At 46.3% G+C, this 18149-nt stretch overlaps 1 protein-coding gene and 1 pseudogene across 1 annotated transcript in view; one reads left to right on the top strand and one right to left on the bottom strand.

Moving 5' to 3' along the window:
- LOC119940727 overlaps positions 1-254 on the bottom strand; it is a 72927-nt pseudogene extending 72673 nt beyond the window's left edge.
- Positions 1-18149, top strand: part of CAPN2 (calpain 2) — a 42395-nt gene that overhangs the window by 17943 nt on the left and 6303 nt on the right. Inside the window, exons 5-16 of the mRNA XM_038760995.1 lie at positions 184-352; positions 2628-2711; positions 3855-3940; positions 4951-5025; positions 6017-6177; positions 6599-6768; positions 10823-10834; positions 12199-12410; positions 13720-13756; positions 14817-14882; positions 15365-15422; positions 16899-16963. Coding sequence (XP_038616923.1) covers positions 184-352; positions 2628-2711; positions 3855-3940; positions 4951-5025; positions 6017-6177; positions 6599-6768; positions 10823-10834; positions 12199-12410; positions 13720-13756; positions 14817-14882; positions 15365-15422; positions 16899-16963 — 1195 coding nt within the window. The remainder of the gene's footprint in view (positions 1-183; positions 353-2627; positions 2712-3854; positions 3941-4950; positions 5026-6016; positions 6178-6598; positions 6769-10822; positions 10835-12198; positions 12411-13719; positions 13757-14816; positions 14883-15364; positions 15423-16898; positions 16964-18149) is intronic.

Genomic DNA, 18149 nt, shown 5'->3' with positions numbered 1-18149 from the left:
GTTCAAAACTGATGATGACCAACAGACCTAGTCTGTGAGTTCTCTCAGGTGTTTTTCCATTGCAGAACAGTCCTCCCTTTAAACCCAAGTTTGAGCTGTTTCCAGATGGGAAAGCAAAGAGATAATTAGAAGAAACTAATTGTGAAACTTGTTTCACCTTCATCACCTTACCTTCTCCCGCAGGATCAACGGCTGCTACGAAGCTCTGTCTGGGGGTGCCACCACAGAAGGCTTTGAGGACTTCACGGGTGGGATTGCGGAGTGGTATGAGCTGAAGAAAGCCCCAGACAACCTGTTCAAGATCATCCAGAAGGCTCTGCAGAAAGGCTCCCTCCTCGGCTGCTCTATTGATGTAAGATTCTCCTTGTACCCGTGACCGAGGTGTTCCATCCTCTGGGTCGTTCCAAGAACAAGAAGCAGAGGCAGGGACCGACTCTCCGTTTTCGAACACCTTCAAGTAGGAAGGAATGAGATTCCTTTCAGAAATTTTGGCCTTGGAAGCCACCCTCTTCTCCCAACCCCAGCTCTCAAGGAGCAAAGAGAATTGTCCCCCTTGGAGCCTCGAAACCACTGGTTGCATTTCCACCTCAGACCCGGCCCCTAAAGTTTCCACTCCCTTAGCCCTCCCCTGCCTCACCACTCCATTTTTAAATCCTGAGTGAGAGTGTATGTCAGAGAGAGAGTGTGTGGGTGTGTGGGTGTGTGTGTATATATATATATATATATATATATATATATATATATATACATATATATATATACACTTATACACACACCCCACTCGGAGTTCCCCTACTCAGGGGACAGGAAAGTAGTGGCACCACAAATTCTTCCATTTTTCTAGAAGGTGAGAAGACCACAGAACTGAGCAAGGGAATGGAGTCTGCAGCATGTGACCCAGGGGAACTCAGCAGGATTCACCTTACACTCTGCAGCCCAGCTTTTAGCTGCATGAAACACTTGGGTTGCTAGGCAACTGCCTAGCCAGCTTTATGGCCAATTAATTGAGAAGATAATTTTCTCAGCTGTCTCTCACCGCCTTGTTTTCTAGTCTGGGTGTGAGAAAGAGGAATAAAATCTAGACGGGAATGAGGAAGCTTTGGAGGAGCTGAGGGAGAGGTAGTAGAACATGAGTAGAACATTCCTTCCTCTCCCCCTCGTCCCCCTCTCCATCCCCCCCATCTTACCTCCTTCCCATCCCCACAGCACCTGTATATATGTATATATGTTTGTACATATTTATTACTCTATTTATTTACCTATTTTACTTGTACATATCTATTCTGTTTATTTTATTTTGTTAGTATGTTTGGTTTTGTTCTCTGTCTCCCCCTTTTAGACTGTGAGCCCACTGTTGGGTAGGGACTGTCTCTATATGTTGCCAATTTGTACTTCCCAAGCGCTTAGTACAGTGCTCTGCACACAGTAAGCGCTCAATATGATTGATGATGATGATGATGATGAGTATGTTGCCAACTTGAACTTTCTAAGTGCTTAGTACAGTGCTCTGCACACAGTAAGCGCTCAATAAATACAATGGAATGAATGAAAGAGTAAAACCTTCCTTGAACATGGTTAAACCATACAAATGAGCAAGTTTTGTTTAATAAAACATGCAGCAACTGCCATGACTTCAATGGAGATACACAACATACAACTCATTATGGCTACCAGCATCACTTCAGCAGGATCAGTGGGTTTTGAACATGCCCTTCCCTACGGGGCTCCAAAATTCAGATCATATCTAGCTATAGCTTCCTGGTACCTCATACCCCTTTTTTCTCACTCCTGTAAGAAACAATTCCCCAACGGTTTCCACGATATTTCCCAGCCCCAAACATGGGCAGAGTACTGGGGAGCTGGTGTAGCTTCCAGGCCCCAAGAGCTTGCTGGGGAGAGGCTGCATCCATAATTATCACACCAAATAAAGAGCGTCAACACCCTGAGCATGGTCACACAGCAATAAGAGAGGCTGACATAGGTTCAGAAACTGTTTCTGTCCAGCACTCAACAAGAACCAAGAAATTTCCTGAGAGCTTTCAGTAGCGGGAGCTTGGCAGGGGTTCAGGGAGTGGTTCTGAAGAGATCTACAAATCTCCTGCCACTGAATCTGTATCCCTATGCTCCCTGAAAGCAGGAATCTACTAGTTTCAGGCTCAGAATTTTTTTTTCGCAGTATTTGTTAAGCATTTACTATGTGCCAGGCACTGTACTAAGTGCTGGGGTATATATATTAAGTGCTGGGGTATATATATGATATCTATCTATCTATCTATCTATCTATCTATATATATATATATAGATGATCTATATCTATATATCTATATAGATATATATATGATATCTATCTATCTATCTATCTATCTATATATATATATATATATATATGATGATGATGATACAAGCTGATCAGATTGGACATGGTCCACGTCCCATGTGAGGCTCTCAATTTTATCCCCATTTTACAGATGAGGTAACTGAGGCCCAGAAAAGTTAAGTCACTTGCCCAAGGTCACACAGCAGAAGTGGTGGAGTGGGATTAGAACCCGGGTCCTCTGACTCTCAGGCTTATGCTCTATCCACTAGGCTTTGCTGCTTCTCAATTTAACCTTTTCTTTCAATTACAGATTACAAGTGCTTCAGAGACAGAGGCAATTACATTCCAGAAGTTGGTGAAAGGACACGCATATTCTGTCACAGGAGCAGAAGAGGTAACCAAGGATGGGGAAATGAATTTTGCGAGTCTCATAAGCATGAGAGCCAGGGATCCATTTCAATCAGTAATGCTTCTGGAGCTCTATCTCATTACTAAATGGGACACCATGTTCGGAGACCTGGTTGCACAGCGACCTTACACAACATTAAAACAACGATCTTACTACTACTGCAGTCCCCATGGGCAGGGATTGTCTCTATTTGTTGCTGAATTGTACTTTCCAAGCGCTCAGTACAGTGTTCTGCATACGGTAAGCGCTCAATAAATACGATTGAATGAATACTTTCTGCTTCTGGGCCCTCACTGAGGGCTCATGCTGCTCTCTTGTGGCCATTTAGTCCCATTTTAAACTATTAATTCTCTTTAATCCCTTCCTGAACGTCTGGGACAGTGAAAGGGACGCTAAGCAGTGAACCTCACAGCTACGGCCTGTGCAGAGAGGCAGCCGGGACGGGGAAGGGGGAAATGGGGGGAATGCGGGGAGGGATGCTGGAGGAAGGAAGAGGTACGAGCACCTGTATATATGTATATATGTTTGTACATATTTATTACTCTATTTATTCATTTATTTATTTTACTTGTACATATGTATTCTATTTATTTTATTTTGTTAGTATGTTTGGTTTTCTTCTCTGTCTCCCCCTCTTAGACTGTGACCCCACTGTTGGGTAGGGACTGTCATCATCATCATCAATCGTATTTATTGAGCGCTTACTATGTGCAGAGCACTGTACTAAGTGCTTGGGAAGTACAAATTGTCTCTATATGTTGCCAATTTGTACTTCCCAAGCGCTTAGTACAGTGCTCTGCACACAGTAAGCGCTCAATAAATACGATTGATTGATTGATTGATTGATTTGTATGGGAGGGAGGGGAAAGGAGAGGGAAAGGAATGGGGGAGAGATGAAGAGAAAGAGAATGGGAGGTAAAGAAAAGGAGGGGTAGGGGGATAAGGAAAACAGAAATAGGAGCCGCAAAGAGATAGCAAGACAGGGAAGGGTAAAATGCCAAATCTGGGCATTAAATTTCTATCTGCGAATGAGAGGTATTGTCCAATGGCCTCCTTATGTAGGAGCCCCATGCCACTATGATTCAGTTTAGCTCCACCCTCCACTTCCTTTCCAACTGACCCCTCCAGGTGAGCTGCAGAGGGAGCATGGAGAAGCTGATCCGCATCCGAAACCCCTGGGGGGAAGTGGAGTGGACCGGGAAGTGGAATGACAAGTGAGTTGATCCTGAAGGTCCCAGAGCGGGGTGCCAACTCCTCCTTACACCCGAAGCCTGAAAGGGGCATTAACTTCTTGCTGACTTTCTGCTTTAACCAGTTCTTATCCCGCCTTCCCCACTTTACTTCTCCTCTCCATTTCTCCCCTGCATTTCCTTCCTCTGCTCACAGCTCTGCTACAGCAAGAGAAAATCTGATTAAGCCCTAGCAGTACCTTTCCTACTGCCCCAGCAGCTGCCCTTAAAGGACTGATTCTACTAGGCCATGGGTGGAATCTACCTGTTAAAGCTTATAGGACACTTGTAAAGATTGAACCCAAGTAAATTAACTCTTTACCACACGGGGGTCAACTTTCCACTTTGAGTGCACAGGTGAAAAGGGGATGGAGCATATACAGAGGAAGTAAATGGTGCTGGACTTGGGAATGACCAGCAGGCTTTTAAGAACTAAAAGTCCTAAAGACTTGATTTGGGGTCTTTGGGGCCATCTGAAGCGGCCAAGACCTGTTGGAGAACTGACTGAGATGTTCCAGGTTTTGTCCCATAGCTGGATACCGTGGGTGCAATGGCTCCCAGTACCCCCACGGAGTTGGACTTCTGTTTTAGTAGGTCCTCTGCACCCCATCAAAAAAAGTTTTCCTATCTTTTTGAGTTGAATCTATCCAATCTATCCTCTTCAGGAGCAAGGGCTCACCTGCCCAGTGGCCTCCTCTTTCTTCAACAAGTAGCCACGGTATTGACAGGCTCATCTTCTAGGTACCATGTCCTGGTCAGGAGGAGGGATAAGGAAAAGGGAGGAGGAGGGATGGGTGCAGAATCTCCTCATGGCCTGCAAAATATTTTTCTATTGTAGTTGTGTCCTGACAATCTCTCCCACATCATGAATTTATATAGTTTCTTTTCTGACCTAAGAGCTTCATCCGGCTCACTTGCCCAATCTACAAATGCTACTTAAAACATATTCGTACCTTCTGATTTAGTGTCACCTACCCATTTTTTTTTTTTTCCAGCTGCCCAAACTGGAATAGCATCAACCCTGAAGTGAAGGAGAGGTTGACCCGGCGACATGAAGATGGAGAATTCTGGTGAGGTGGAGAATGAACTTTTCTTTAGAAAGTAGAATCCCCTAATGGAGGATAGGGAAACCTGGGGTTCTGGTTCTAGCCACCAAGGATTTACTTTATGACTCTGGGCCAGCTACTTCTTAATCCCTCTCTGCCTCAAATATGCCTGGCTATAAAATGGAGGTGGGGAAATTAGTCCAGGGAGGGGCAGAAGGGCTTTATGAATTAATGTTAAACTAGGTGGTCAAGGAAGAGTGGAAGGAAAGATGGAGTAAAATCAAGATCCTGGTCTCAGTCAATCTATTAATGGTATTTACAGACCACTTACTGGGTGCAGAGCATTCTACTAAGTGGTTAGGAGAGTATGATAATGATAATAATTATAATAATAGAGAAAAGATAGAACCAAGAACCTAAGAAGCAGTCTAGCCCACTGGACAGAGCACGGGCCTAGAAATCAGAAGACCTAGATTCTAATCCCGGCTCTATTGCTTGCTTGCTGTGTGACCTTGGGCACCTCACTTAACTTCTCTGTGCCTGTTTCCTCATCTGTAAAATGGGGATTAAATTCTTGTTCTCCCTCTCCTATAGCCTACGAGACCCATGTGGGACAGGGAGTGGATCTGGCCGGGTTAACCTGCATCTATCCCCAGCGCTTACTACAGTGCTTGACACATAGTAAGCAGTTAATAAATAATAATAACAATGGTATTTGTTAAGCGCTATGTGCCAAGCACTGTTCTAAGCATTGGGGTAACCAGGTTGTCCCACGTGGGGCTCACAGTCTTAATCCCCATTTTATAGATGAGGTAACTGAGGCACAGAGAAGTTAAGTGGCTTGCCCGAAGTCACACAGCAGATAAGTGGCGGAGGTGAGATTAGAACCCACATCCTCTGACTCCCACGCCCAAGCGCTTTCCACTGAGCCACGCTGCTTCTCCATCACCGTAACCTAGAACTGCTCAGGAACCCTCAGCCCCCTGAGCCCACCCGGCTTGTATTTTCCCTGCAGGATGTCATTCAGGGATTTCCTGAGGCACTATTCCCGCTTGGAGATCTGCAACCTGACTCCCGACACTCTAACCAGCGACACCTTCAAGAAGTGGAGCCTTTCGAAGCTGGATGGGAACTGGCGGCGGGGCTCCACTGCCGGGGGCTGCAGAAACTATCCGAGTAAGGCCAGCCGTAAGGGGTCATTGTCCATCATCATCAATCGTATTCATTGAGCGCTTACTATGTGCAGAGCACTGTACTAAGCGCTTGGGAAGTACAAACTGTCCATCCCAATTCCCATAGGAATGTGGGAGACGGGGGCTTCGCTGTGGACGGGTGAGGGCTGTGGGAACGATGATCCTGAACTGGACCGCTCGTCGATCAATCAATCGATCGTATTTATTGAGCGCTTACTGTGTGCAGAGCACTGTACTAAGCGCTTGGGAAGTACAAGTTGGCAACATATAGAGACAGTCCCGACCCAACAGTGGGCTCACAGTCGAAAAGGTCCACACCAGTTCCTGCGTCCCCTTCACGGGGCCACCCCCCCCCCCCCCGCCCGGTGCCCCAGCTCTGGAGTGACCGAGCCCTGTCCCCGCAGACACTTTCTGGATGAACCCACAGTACCTGGTCAAGCTGGAGGAGGAGGATGAAGATCCTGAGGATGTGGAGAAGGGCTGCACTTTCCTAGTGGGCCTCATCCAGAAGCACCGACGGCGGCAGAGGAAGATGGGAGAGGACATGCACACCATCGGCTTCAGCATCTACGAGGTAAGGACCGATGGGGCTGGGAAGCTATTTATTTCCTTCTCATCCAGCTCCAAGTCCCTGGGAGACGCCTGGGGTGAAAGTAAAAACAATTTCTTGCTGGTACAGCCACGGTGTAATCGTAATAATGTTACTTGTTATGCGCTTACTATGTGCCAAGCACTGTTCTAAGTGCCGGGGTTGATATGCGTTAATCAGGTGGGACACAGTTCCTGTCCCACATTAGGCTCTTGCTCTTGGGTAGGGACTGTCTCTATATGTTGCCAACTTGTACTTCCCAAGCACTTAGTACAGTGCTCTGCACACAGTAAGCACTCAATAAATATGATTGATAGATTGATTATCATCATCATCATCATCAATCGTATTTATTGAGCGCTTACTATGTGCAGAGCACTGTACTAAGCGCTTGGGAAGTACAAACTGGCAACATATAGAGACAGTCGCTACCCAACAGTGGGCTCACAGTCTAAAAAGATAAGGCTTCTCATTATCTTATGAGAAGCAGCGTGGCTCAGTGGAAAGAGCCCAGGCTTTGGAGTCAGAGGTCATGGGTTCGAATCCCGGCTCTGCCAACTGTCAGCTGTGTGATTTTGGGCAAGTCACTTAACTTCTCTGTGCCTCAGTTACCTCATCTGTAAAATTAGGGTTAAGACTGTGAGCGCCACATGGGCTCACAAGCGCTCACAACCTGATCTCCTTGTAACCTCCCCAGTGCTTAGAACAGTGCTTTGCACATAGTAAGCACTTAATAAATGCCATAATTACAATTATCCCCATTTTACAGATGAGGTAACTGAGGCACAGAGAAGTTAAGTGACTTGCCCAAGACTACACAGCAGATATGTGGCGGAGCCAGAACTAGAACCCAGGTCCTTCTGACTTCCGGGCCCACGCTCTAACCGCTAGGTCTCGCTTGCAGGTCACGTAACGCCTCCCCCACATGTCTGCTGTGTGACCTGGGGCAAGTCACTTCACTTCTCTGTGCCTCAGTTCCCTCATCTGTAAAATGGGGATTAAGACTGTGAGCCCCACAGGGGACAACCTCATCTCCTTGTATTCCCCCCAGCGCTTAGAACAGTGCTTTGCACATAGTAAGCGCTTAACAAACACCAACATTATTATTATTATTATTAATGGTATCACAGGCTGGGCCAGAGGCTGGAGGTCCCTCCCCAACCTCCACCTATTTGCCAAGGATCAGATCCCCCAGAATCAATCAATCAATCAATTGTATTTATTGAGTGCTTACTGTGTACAGAGCACTGTACTAAGTGCTTGGGAAGTACAAGTTGGCAACATAGAGAGACAGTCCCTACCCAACAGTGGGCTCACAGTCTAAGAGGGGGAGACAGAGAACAAAACCAAACATACTAACAAAATAAAATCCAGGTGCCCCCGCAATGTCCCCCAAGTACATATGGGCCCTCCGCACGGCCCGGTAAGAGCGCGGCGGTTCAGGCTGCACAGGGGCTCCAGGGCTGAGCTGGCTCCCCCTGGTTTGGCCCCAAGGATTCACTCCTCCTCTTCCCATTTGCCTGAGTGCTTCCTCCCTGAAACTCCTCTCCTCGCCTTGCAGAGACTTGGTGACTGAAGGGAATCAATCTGCACATCAGGCAGAAACTCCTCACCCTGGGCTTCAAGGCTGTCCATCCCCTCGCCCCCTCCTACCTCACTTCCCTTCTCTCCTTCTCCAGCCCAGCCCGCACCCTCCGCTCATCTGCCGCTAACCTCCTCACTGTACCTCGTTCTCGCCTGTCCCACCATCGACCCCCGGCCCACGTCCTCCCCCGGGCCTGGAACGCCCCCAATCCCTCTGCCCATCCGCCAAGCTCGCTCTCTTCCTCCCTTCAAGGCCCTACTGAGAGCTCACCTCCTCCAGGAGGCCTTCCCACACTGAGCCCCTTCCTTCCTCTCCCCCTCGTCCCCCTCTCCATCCCCCCCATCTTACCTCCTTCCCTTCCCCACAGCACCTGTATATATGTATATATTTATTACTCTATCTATTTTACTTGTATATATCTATTCTATTTATTTTATTTTGTTAGTATGTTTGGTTTTGTTCTCTGTCTCCCCCTTTTAGACTGTGAGCCCACTGTCGGGTAGGGACTGTCTCTATATGTTGCCAAATTGTACTTCCCAAGAGCTTAGTACAGTGCTCTGCACACAGTAAGCGCTCAATAAATACGATTGATGATGATGATTGCCCAGGGTGGCATCTTTCCAGCAAGGTCCAGGGCAGCCAGCCCAGCCCTGTATCCGCTGCCTCCTCGCCATCCACCCAGCACCCAGTTCATTGGTGCTTCCACAGTCCCCACCCAGAACAACGTAGGCCCGGCACTGCACTTGTGCTCTCTGTGGCCACCACCCCCGCTTGTGCTTTGTGCCCCACTCCCGGGTCCGTGGAACCCAGTGTAGACACAATGAAGTGAGAACCGTTCCGGCTCTTATTTTCTCTCTGGAGCCCTGTCCCGGCATGTTCCTGTTTACTTCCACCACTGGGCTAGACCAGGGAGAAGCGGAGGGTCACCGATACTGAACAGGAATCATTTCCAGGCACCAGCCAAGCCCTCCCAGCCTGCCCTTCCATTCATTCATTCAATCGCAATTATAAATTTTATAAATTATATGATAGTTTTATAATCTATAAATTTCCATTGTTAGGGCAGACCTTCCCGCCACAGGAAGCCCAGTGGGGCAGCTCAGCAATGTCCCTTCCAGGTCCCAGTGTCATGTGCACTTTTAGACTGTGAGCCCGCTGTTGGGTAGGGACTGTCTCTATACGTTGCCAACTTGTACTTCCCAAGCGCTTAGTGCAGTGCTCTGCACACAGTAAGCGCTCAATAAATACGATTGATGATGATGATGTGCAGCCAGGGTTAAGTGCCAAAGTCTCTGCGAAGGCTGCTTTTCCCTGGCTTTTCCCCTCACCTCAGAAGTCCTAGTTTACAGTTTCTGTCTGAAGAGAACACAGGAGGGGCTTGAGTCGGGGACAGGGCGTACCAGAGCAGGCTGCCTCTGAGAAGAATAAGGGATTAGGAGCAGAGCCAGTGGAACCATGAGACCGGTTCTAATTAGAGCTTAGTCCAGGGGCTGTCCTCAATCTGGCAGTGGGGTGGAGTTTAGGGGGAGGAAGGAGAAACAATCAGGGCCATTATCCTCACAGCTGAACTCTCTTCCCCGACACACATCCGTACAATTGATCCAAAGGGCTCCATTGCTTCCTTAATTTCCCAGAAAGTCTCACTGGCCCATGGGCCCTCTCTCCAATCTGCAGCCTGCTCCAAAGACCTACTAGCCAGCGTGACAAACAGCAACCCTGTGGTAATCAAAGGAGAGAGGGCATAGGTAGGTCATCCATAATAACCAGCCCAGAATGTGACCCTTGGGTATTCTGGGGGCTGTACCCAAAACAGCAAGGGAATAAGACAGCCTTTGAACAAGATGAAAATGATGATGTAGAGGTGGTAGTAACAGCATTTAGTGAGCACCTGAGTGCTTTACTCTGTACTAAGCCCTTGGGAAGTACAGCAAAAACACATTCCCTGCGCACAAGGAGCTTATCCATATTGGCAAGCAGTATCACACAGTCTGGCAGTTAGAGGGTGAGGAGTTGGGAGTTTACTTCTCTGTCCACACATGCCCCTTATTCCCTAAGTTACCTTGGATAAGTTGCTTCCTTGCTCTGTGCCTCAGTTAATTCCTTGCTCTGTCTGAAAAGTGGGATGCGGTGGTTATTAAATCAGCAGACTAATTACAGCACCAGACGGGAGGCAAAAAGCCTGGACTCTCATCCTAGCTGTGACTTTGTGAGTGATACTGGACAAATCACTTGACTGTCCATGCTTCAGTTTCTCCAAATACAAAATGGAAAGAATAATACTTGCCCTCCATTCCTCAGACAGGCCCCCAACTGTAGATGGTGAAGAAAGTTGTTTAAAAATGTGTTTTAAAATGCTTTAAGTTTCTCAGAGACAGATCAATCAAACCAAATCTTAGAGCAGATCTGTAGGTATCGCTCAAACTAAGATGGGTCTCTTTCTTTTTGTTTCTACAGGTTCCTAAGCAGGTATATATGCCACATTTCACCCCTTTTCTCTTGTGGGCAAGGGTGAAGCATGAAGACTAGCATGGATCCTGAATTTCAAGGACCCGCCCCTCTCTGCTCTGCTTCTCTGGGGAACAGCAGAAGTTCCAACTCTTCCATAGTTCAGGTCAAACAAATTTGCTCCTACTCCCTGAATGGGGAAGCACAATGAGGATTTTGGTGCTGTCAAATTGCTCAGTCATGGGGGTTACTGAGACCCAAAAGCAGGTTACAACAGAAGTTCAGGTGTGTTTAAGGTAGGTAAACTACTGGCCTCAATACCTGCCCTGTGCACCATAAATCAAGGCGAGCCCTATCCCCAGTGGTTCCTTCTCCAGCAGGAGAATGATGTGGGCCAGCTCTTTCCCTGTCTCTCCTCCTCCTCCCTCTGCTACTTTCCCTCTTTCTTTGGGTGAGTCTGTGACTTTTCTTCCAAGCCCAGGCTACTGTGTATATTGCATTTGCCTGTCTTACAAATACCAGTGAAGACGCTTGACCAGAGCAGTTAAAAAGTGTTGCTCTCCGTTTAAAATGATTTATACTGAGAAGGAAATATTTATCCTAAGCTAGGAGTTTTCAATAACAGAACTCAGTTTCTGGCAGCCTTGAGTCCCACCCTTACTCCTAATCTGTGTGGTTTAGATAAGTTTTAACCAGTTAGATGAATGAGCCACTCAAGCAAAACCTACAGTGATGAAGAGGCCAAGAAAAAAAGATGAAGTTCAAGTGGAGGGGTAATTGTTACCTATAACTATATATATTCTCCCCTTGAGAATAGTTAAGAATAAGTAGAACTCCAATATGAAAGCATCAGGGATCAGTGTAAGGAAGCATGTGTTTTCAGCTCTGTCTCGAAACATAGGGATGGATTGGGAAATCTCTCATCTTTCATCCCTGTGATCCTGAGGTGCTGTTTTTAAATAATCTCATAATGCTGAGTGCCCTATCATCATCATCATCAATCGTATTTATTGAGCGCTTACTGTGTGCAGAGCACTGTACTAAGCGCTTGGGAAGTACAAATTGGCAACATATAGAGACAGTCCCTACACAACAGTCGGCTCACAGTCTAAAAGGGGGAGACAAAACCAAACATACCAACAAAATAAAATAAATAGAGGTTCCTGCCTTGTGGGCTCAGAATCTATGTAAATTCAGAGAAAGGGTGGGGAGACAACAGCAAAAAGATGATGTAGGCATCACACTCATCTGTGTGCATGTTTGAATGAGGAGATGCAGGCTTCAATAGGTGAGCGGGTTGCCCATCCCAAAGTAAGCTGTCCCTTGTTAAAATAACCCCCTGAAGCTGATTCCTCTGGGACTCTGTTTTGTGTTTTTCCCACTAGTTTTCCGGGCAGACCAACATTCACCTCAACAAAAACTTCTTCTTGACGAATAAAGCGAGAGAACGGTCGGACACTTTCATCAACCTCCGTGAGGTCCTCAACCGCTTCAAGCTGCCGCCGGGAGAATACATTATTGTCCCATCCACTTTCGAACCCAACAAGGATGGAGACTTCTGCCTCCGGGTCTTCTCGGAAAAGAATGCCAACTCCCAGTAGGTGGCTAAAACTAAGCTCCCTTGGCAACCCAGTGTGGCCTTCAGAACTCCTTATTCCTCCATTAAGGGATCAATCAATCGATCAATCAATCAATCGTATTTATTGAGCGCTTACTATGTGCAGAGCACTGTACTAAGCGCTTGGGAAGTACAAATTGGAAACACATAGAGACAGTCCCTACCCAACAGTGGGCTCACAGTCTAAAAGGGGGAGACAAAGAACAAAACCAAACATACCAACAAAATAAAATAAATAGGATAAAAATGTACAAGTAAAATAAATAAATAAATAAATAAATAGAGTAATAAATACGTACAACCATATATACATATATACAGGTGCTGTGGGGAAGGGAAGGAGGTAAGATGGGGGGATGGAGAGGGGGACGAGGGGGAGAGGAAGGAAGGGGCTCAGTCTGGGAAGGCCTTCTAGGTCTGGGATCAGACATGCCCCAATTTGGGCCAAGGACTTAGACCATTATGGCACTTGCTGGTGGCACTCTACCTCTCCTAGCTGAACCTTTGTCCTCTTTTCTCTCTCCCTCCTCTCCATCCTTTCCTTATAAAGGTTGCTGACCCTTATTTTGGTGTAACTCCAACTTGGGTCTCCAAGTGCTGAAAAGCAAGCAGCAGACTCTCCCATGGAACAAACAGTTTGCCCTGATACAGTTCTGGTACCCTTCTGCAGCTCTCCATTTGAAATCCCTTAGGGTCTTGTGCCTATTCCATTTGAATGCCCGGTCAGGAATTCTTGATGCTCAGGGAACCAAAATGTTTCCAAATGCAAAAAACTAGGACTTGGAGAATGCAGTTTTTCATTAGCCAACTACTTCAGAATGTCAGTATTAATGATACCATTCATGACCTAGAAAGTTTAGCACAGTTTGGGCCACATCACAATGCCACCCTTAACAACTGTTGGGTTAACAGCTGGTTGGCTAAGAGGGTGATAGGATTCATTTATAATGGCTCTTGAGGCCAGATAATCTGATTTACAATGGATTTATTGAATGTTTACTGTGTGCAGAGCACTGTGCCAAGCACTTGGAAGAGTACAACAGAGTTGGTAGACACGTTCTCTGCCCGCAAGGAACTTGCAGTCTACTGTTCTAAAGCCTAGTGCTACCGCGGTATCTGACTTTATACTCTCCCAAATGCTCAGTGCTCTGCACACGTTAAGTGCTCAATAAATACCACTGATTGAATGATATTAGCAGTTCAGAAATACCTCCTGACTACCCCCCAAGAATAGCTATTTAGTCTCCATGCTACATTAATATAATAGTAAATTCCTTTCTATTTCCAGGATTGTCGATGACCAAATTGAAGCCAACCTTGAAGAGGTATTTACAATTGCCTTCCCCTTGGCAGCACCAGAGGCTATGAGATGAGTTAACAGGATTTGCTGCAAAGGAGTCAGCAGTACTGTTGTCACAGAAGATACCAATGCTGGAATGGGAAACTTGAGATCTAGCTACTACACCCAGTCCCTCCATTAGCTTGATGAGAGTCTGAGCTAATCATTTTACTGCACTGTGCCACCATTTCCCCATCTATAGGATGGAGTTGCAATACTCCTCTCTGAGAGGCAAGATGGGGGATGAACAAGATCCCAGTTGTGGTTGTGGCATCCTTTGAGACCCTTTAAAATAACCAAGACTAGGCTGCTCATATCGCACAAATTTTTATAAATTAAAAGCTTAAATTAAATTAATTATAAATTAACAATTTAATAAATTAAAAGGGGAAGGAAAATCAAGAATACATGCATACGTGGGCACACACACCTAATCTACTTTTGCCTCCAGATGAAAAACAAAAAGACCTCTCCCTTCATCAGTTCCCCTCATTCTGTGCCTGCCATATTTGCAGAATAAGCAGCAGGAGGATAGCAGGGAGAACAGAACACTTGGGCCATTCAAGATAGCCATTTGTCGATTTTCACTGAGGCCTGCCTTGAATTCTAAGTCACTTAAAAGTGCACACTGAACACTGGCCTGCTTATTCTACAACATAAGAGGATTCTGAAGTTGAATTCAGGTGTATTGTTCGAAAGGCACAGCAACTTCTCAGGCAGTTACAGAAGATGTGTACCCTTGGGGGCTCTTCATATTTCCAATCATGTCCTCCAACCGCCGTGCCTTTTTCTGATCAAAGTTGCAGTGCTCCACAATCTCCAGGCATGTCTCCAATTCCCAAGGACTTCCAAACCCTTTCCCTAAACACACACTCGCCCACCCCCAGATCCAGTGCAGCAAAAATTAAAAAACACTACTTCTAGCCACAAGTGGAGGGAATGGGCGGCAATGCTTGCAGGGGCTGGCTGAGTGAAGGTACTCCCGGAGGCCTTCTTCTCTGGGTTCATTAGCCCACTGTTCTTTTCGTTTCCAAACTTTGCCTCAGAATGATGTAGATGAGGACAGCATCGACGCAGGCTTCAAGAGACTGTTTGGGCAACTGGCAGGACAGGTGAGTAGAACATGGATGATTTTTTCCTTTCAAAAAGACAGCTAGAAGGCTTAAAGCTGGATCAGAGCCTCTCCTGCCCGCTTTCTGAGTTCCTTACCCCCAGGCCTCTCTGGCTGTAAGCATCTCCCATTTTGATTGTAATGCTCAGTACCCTAAGCCAGTCACCGGTTATAAATTCAGAGGAGCCAGAGGCTGCCCCCATGTGACCCTGAGCAAGTCACTTAGCTTCTCTGTGCCTCAGTTACCTCATCTGTTAAAATGGGGACTAAGACTGTGAGCCCCATGTGGGAGAGGGACTGTGTTCAACCCAATTATCTTGTATTTACCCCAGTGCTTAGTACAGTGCCCAGTGCATTGGAAGCTCTTAAATACCATTAAGAAAAAAAGAAGCATTGGGCCCCTGGGCCAAACTTTATCCTATGTATTTGGTGGGGGGCGAATTACTGACGAGTGGACCATGATGTGATTGAATGTTTCCACAGGATGCAGAGATATCTGCCTTTGAGCTGCAGACCATCCTGAAAAAAGTCCTAGCCAAACGTAAGTGTCTTCCCCTCCCAGCTCTGTTTGGCCGGCATTGCCCCTGCAGATCAGCGTGTCTGAGCTGCACTTTATGGAAAGAGACCCAGGAGGGCCACCTCCCTTACTGATGAATGAGGCTGTTAGAGGGACTAGTCAGAAACTACACCCAAGTTCATGACACTTATTAGCCACTGTCACTCTAAATTTCGCTAATCTAGTGATTTAAGAGGCAGTCTTCCCACACTTGTAGATGAACGACTTCTCTAAGCATAGGCAACAGCACTTACCCAGTGATGCAGAGTCCCAAAATTTTAATCATGTAATTTTGATTCTGCCTCAAAGCTTAAACCCTAGAAATCTACAGCTAGATAGTAAGTGCTCAATAAATCCCATTGATAGATGATTTCTTAAGGTTCTTTCAGTCAAACCCATAGCCCCGCCTAAACCACCCTTAATAGCTCAAACCCTGGCCTATTTTTAAAGATCTTTCAGGTATTCCACAATCTCTTGTCTCTCATTTCCATAGAACTCCAGTGACAAATTATCTAGAAGTATAACAAGGGGTCTTGCACAACCAAGAAAAGCAAACTGGCTGGAGCCTGGGTGGGTGCAATGGGGCTCTCCTCCATTAACCACACCCATGAATGAATGGTCTCGGGTCAGTTCTGGAAGCCAGGGTCCGTGCAACTGTTCCCTTAAACTTCCCTGGTTTCTTCCTCCGTCTTTTTCCAGTGTCAGGACAGCAACTCAAAGGCATGGTGTTTACCCTGGAGTCTACCAGGCACAGTGAAGTCATGTCCTTCCTCAGATGTGAAGCTGTCATGAGCCTGGGGGGTACTAAGGTCCCATTGTTTCACCACAGATGGAGAGACAAAGGGGGTCAGACCAAGCTAACATTTCCTTCAAGCTAGACTGAGGAGCCTCATCTTGCCCTCTCTGTGTCTGAGTTCAGCTGTGAAGGGAGCTGCCAGGTGCCACCAGGGTCCCTGAGAAGAAAGTGGGGACCCCAGGAAATGTTCTCCACATCCTCTTCACCCACTTGCTTGCCTTTTCCTACCTGTGAGTTCTCAGAAGGTGATCTACCCTGGAAAGCTAGGCCCAGCCACTTTTTTTCCGGCTTACTTACTTAATAAACGTTGATGTATCTTGTCCCAGTGGACAATAATTCCTTCTGGCATGTAGAAGGCTTTCCAGAGTTAAGAATGTAACCTCGACCCAACATTATAAAGAGAACTGAATGTACTTCACTTTTCTCTTCCCCAACTATGTCCTAACTCATGCCCCGTTAAAAGCTCCACAGGGTGGGACCAAGCAGAATTCCTTCCCAAGTCACTTAGGCAAGGCATCTTCTCCCTCTTCTCCCAGGGACAGGGGCTCCATCTGACCTCATAACCTTATACCTACCCCAGTGCTTAGCACAGAGTAAGCATTTAATCAATTGTGATGACTTTCTCCATTTAATATCAGTGCTGTATTTCTCTTTCCATTCTCTAGGTCAAGACATCAAGTCCGATGGCTTCAGCATTGAAACTTGTAAAATCATGGTTGACCTGTTAGATGTATCCTTAAATGTGTCCTGAAAGCTCTTTTCCGCTAACCTCCAACCTCCTGAGAGCTAGAGTATCGTCTCAAGAAGGGCTGGGTGGTAGCGGGGCATATCTATGATCTCATATGAGTCTGAAGTTTAGTTGTAGAGACAAACCAAAAGAAATTACCGGGGTCCAACCCGAAGATCTTGTATCTACCCCAGTGCTTAGTACAGTACCTGGGCACAAAGTAAATGCTTAAATATCACAATTATTATTATTATCATTTAAGGGAAGCAGCTTAGTGGAAAGAGCCCGGGTTTGGGAGTCAGAGACGGTGGGTTCCGCCACTTGTCAGCTGTGTGGCTTTGGGCAAGACCCAACATCTCAGTGCTTCAGTTACCTCATCTTTAAAATGGGGATTAAGACTGTGAGCCCCACACGGGACAACTTAATTACCTTGTATCTACTCCAGTGCTGAGAACAGTGCTTGGCACATAGTAAGTGCTTAACAATTACCATTGTTATTATTTAAAAATCAAATGAACCAGAAAAATCAGAAACAGAAGCTTCCCCTGGAGGAGAAGGTAGGGGCTGGTCTCCTTGTCTGACCTTCCCCAGGTCTTGGGTAAATTGGGCCAGGATTAGAGTTTACTGCTAAGAAATGTGGAATAGAGGGAAATCAGCCTTCAGAAGAAATACGGCAACAGATTTTCCAGCCTCCCATGAGTTCATTTCCTGAATGACTGTGTTTTCACCAACTCCCTCTGGGCTGTTTTCCAATCCAGGCTTTCTTATGGTTGGATATTTTCCTTAAGAGTCTAATGACCTTCTTTTATGCTCAGTGCTTTCCATCACACAAGGCTCTTCCTTTACATTACACTAAGCACCTGTCATGTGACTATCCAAGAGAAATAAAGTACCTGCTCATTCCCTTTCCCCAGTGGCCCATCAGCTTCAGTATTAGCAGTACTTACTGCTCTGGAAATTTCTGTGGCCTGCAAGAAGTTCTAGAAAATGCAACTGTGGCACTATCTTAACCTAGTTGAAATTTCCTTCACAGTATCAGTGGTAAAACCCTTCCCACTGGAAACCTGCCTTCCCAAGATGTACCCAACTCAACAATTTCTAGAATAAAGTTGTGGATCAGGTTGGGTATAATTAGTGCTTCTTTGGGAGGGCAGGTACAGTGTGGGCAGCCAAGGCCACACCCAGTGCC

This window comes from Tachyglossus aculeatus, chromosome 19 (assembly GCF_015852505.1).
Source record: "Tachyglossus aculeatus isolate mTacAcu1 chromosome 19, mTacAcu1.pri, whole genome shotgun sequence".
Classification (NCBI taxonomy): domain Eukaryota; kingdom Metazoa; phylum Chordata; class Mammalia; order Monotremata; family Tachyglossidae; genus Tachyglossus; species Tachyglossus aculeatus.
Note: the sequence above shows the minus strand (reverse complement) of the source record. Positions and strands in the feature narration are given on the sequence as shown.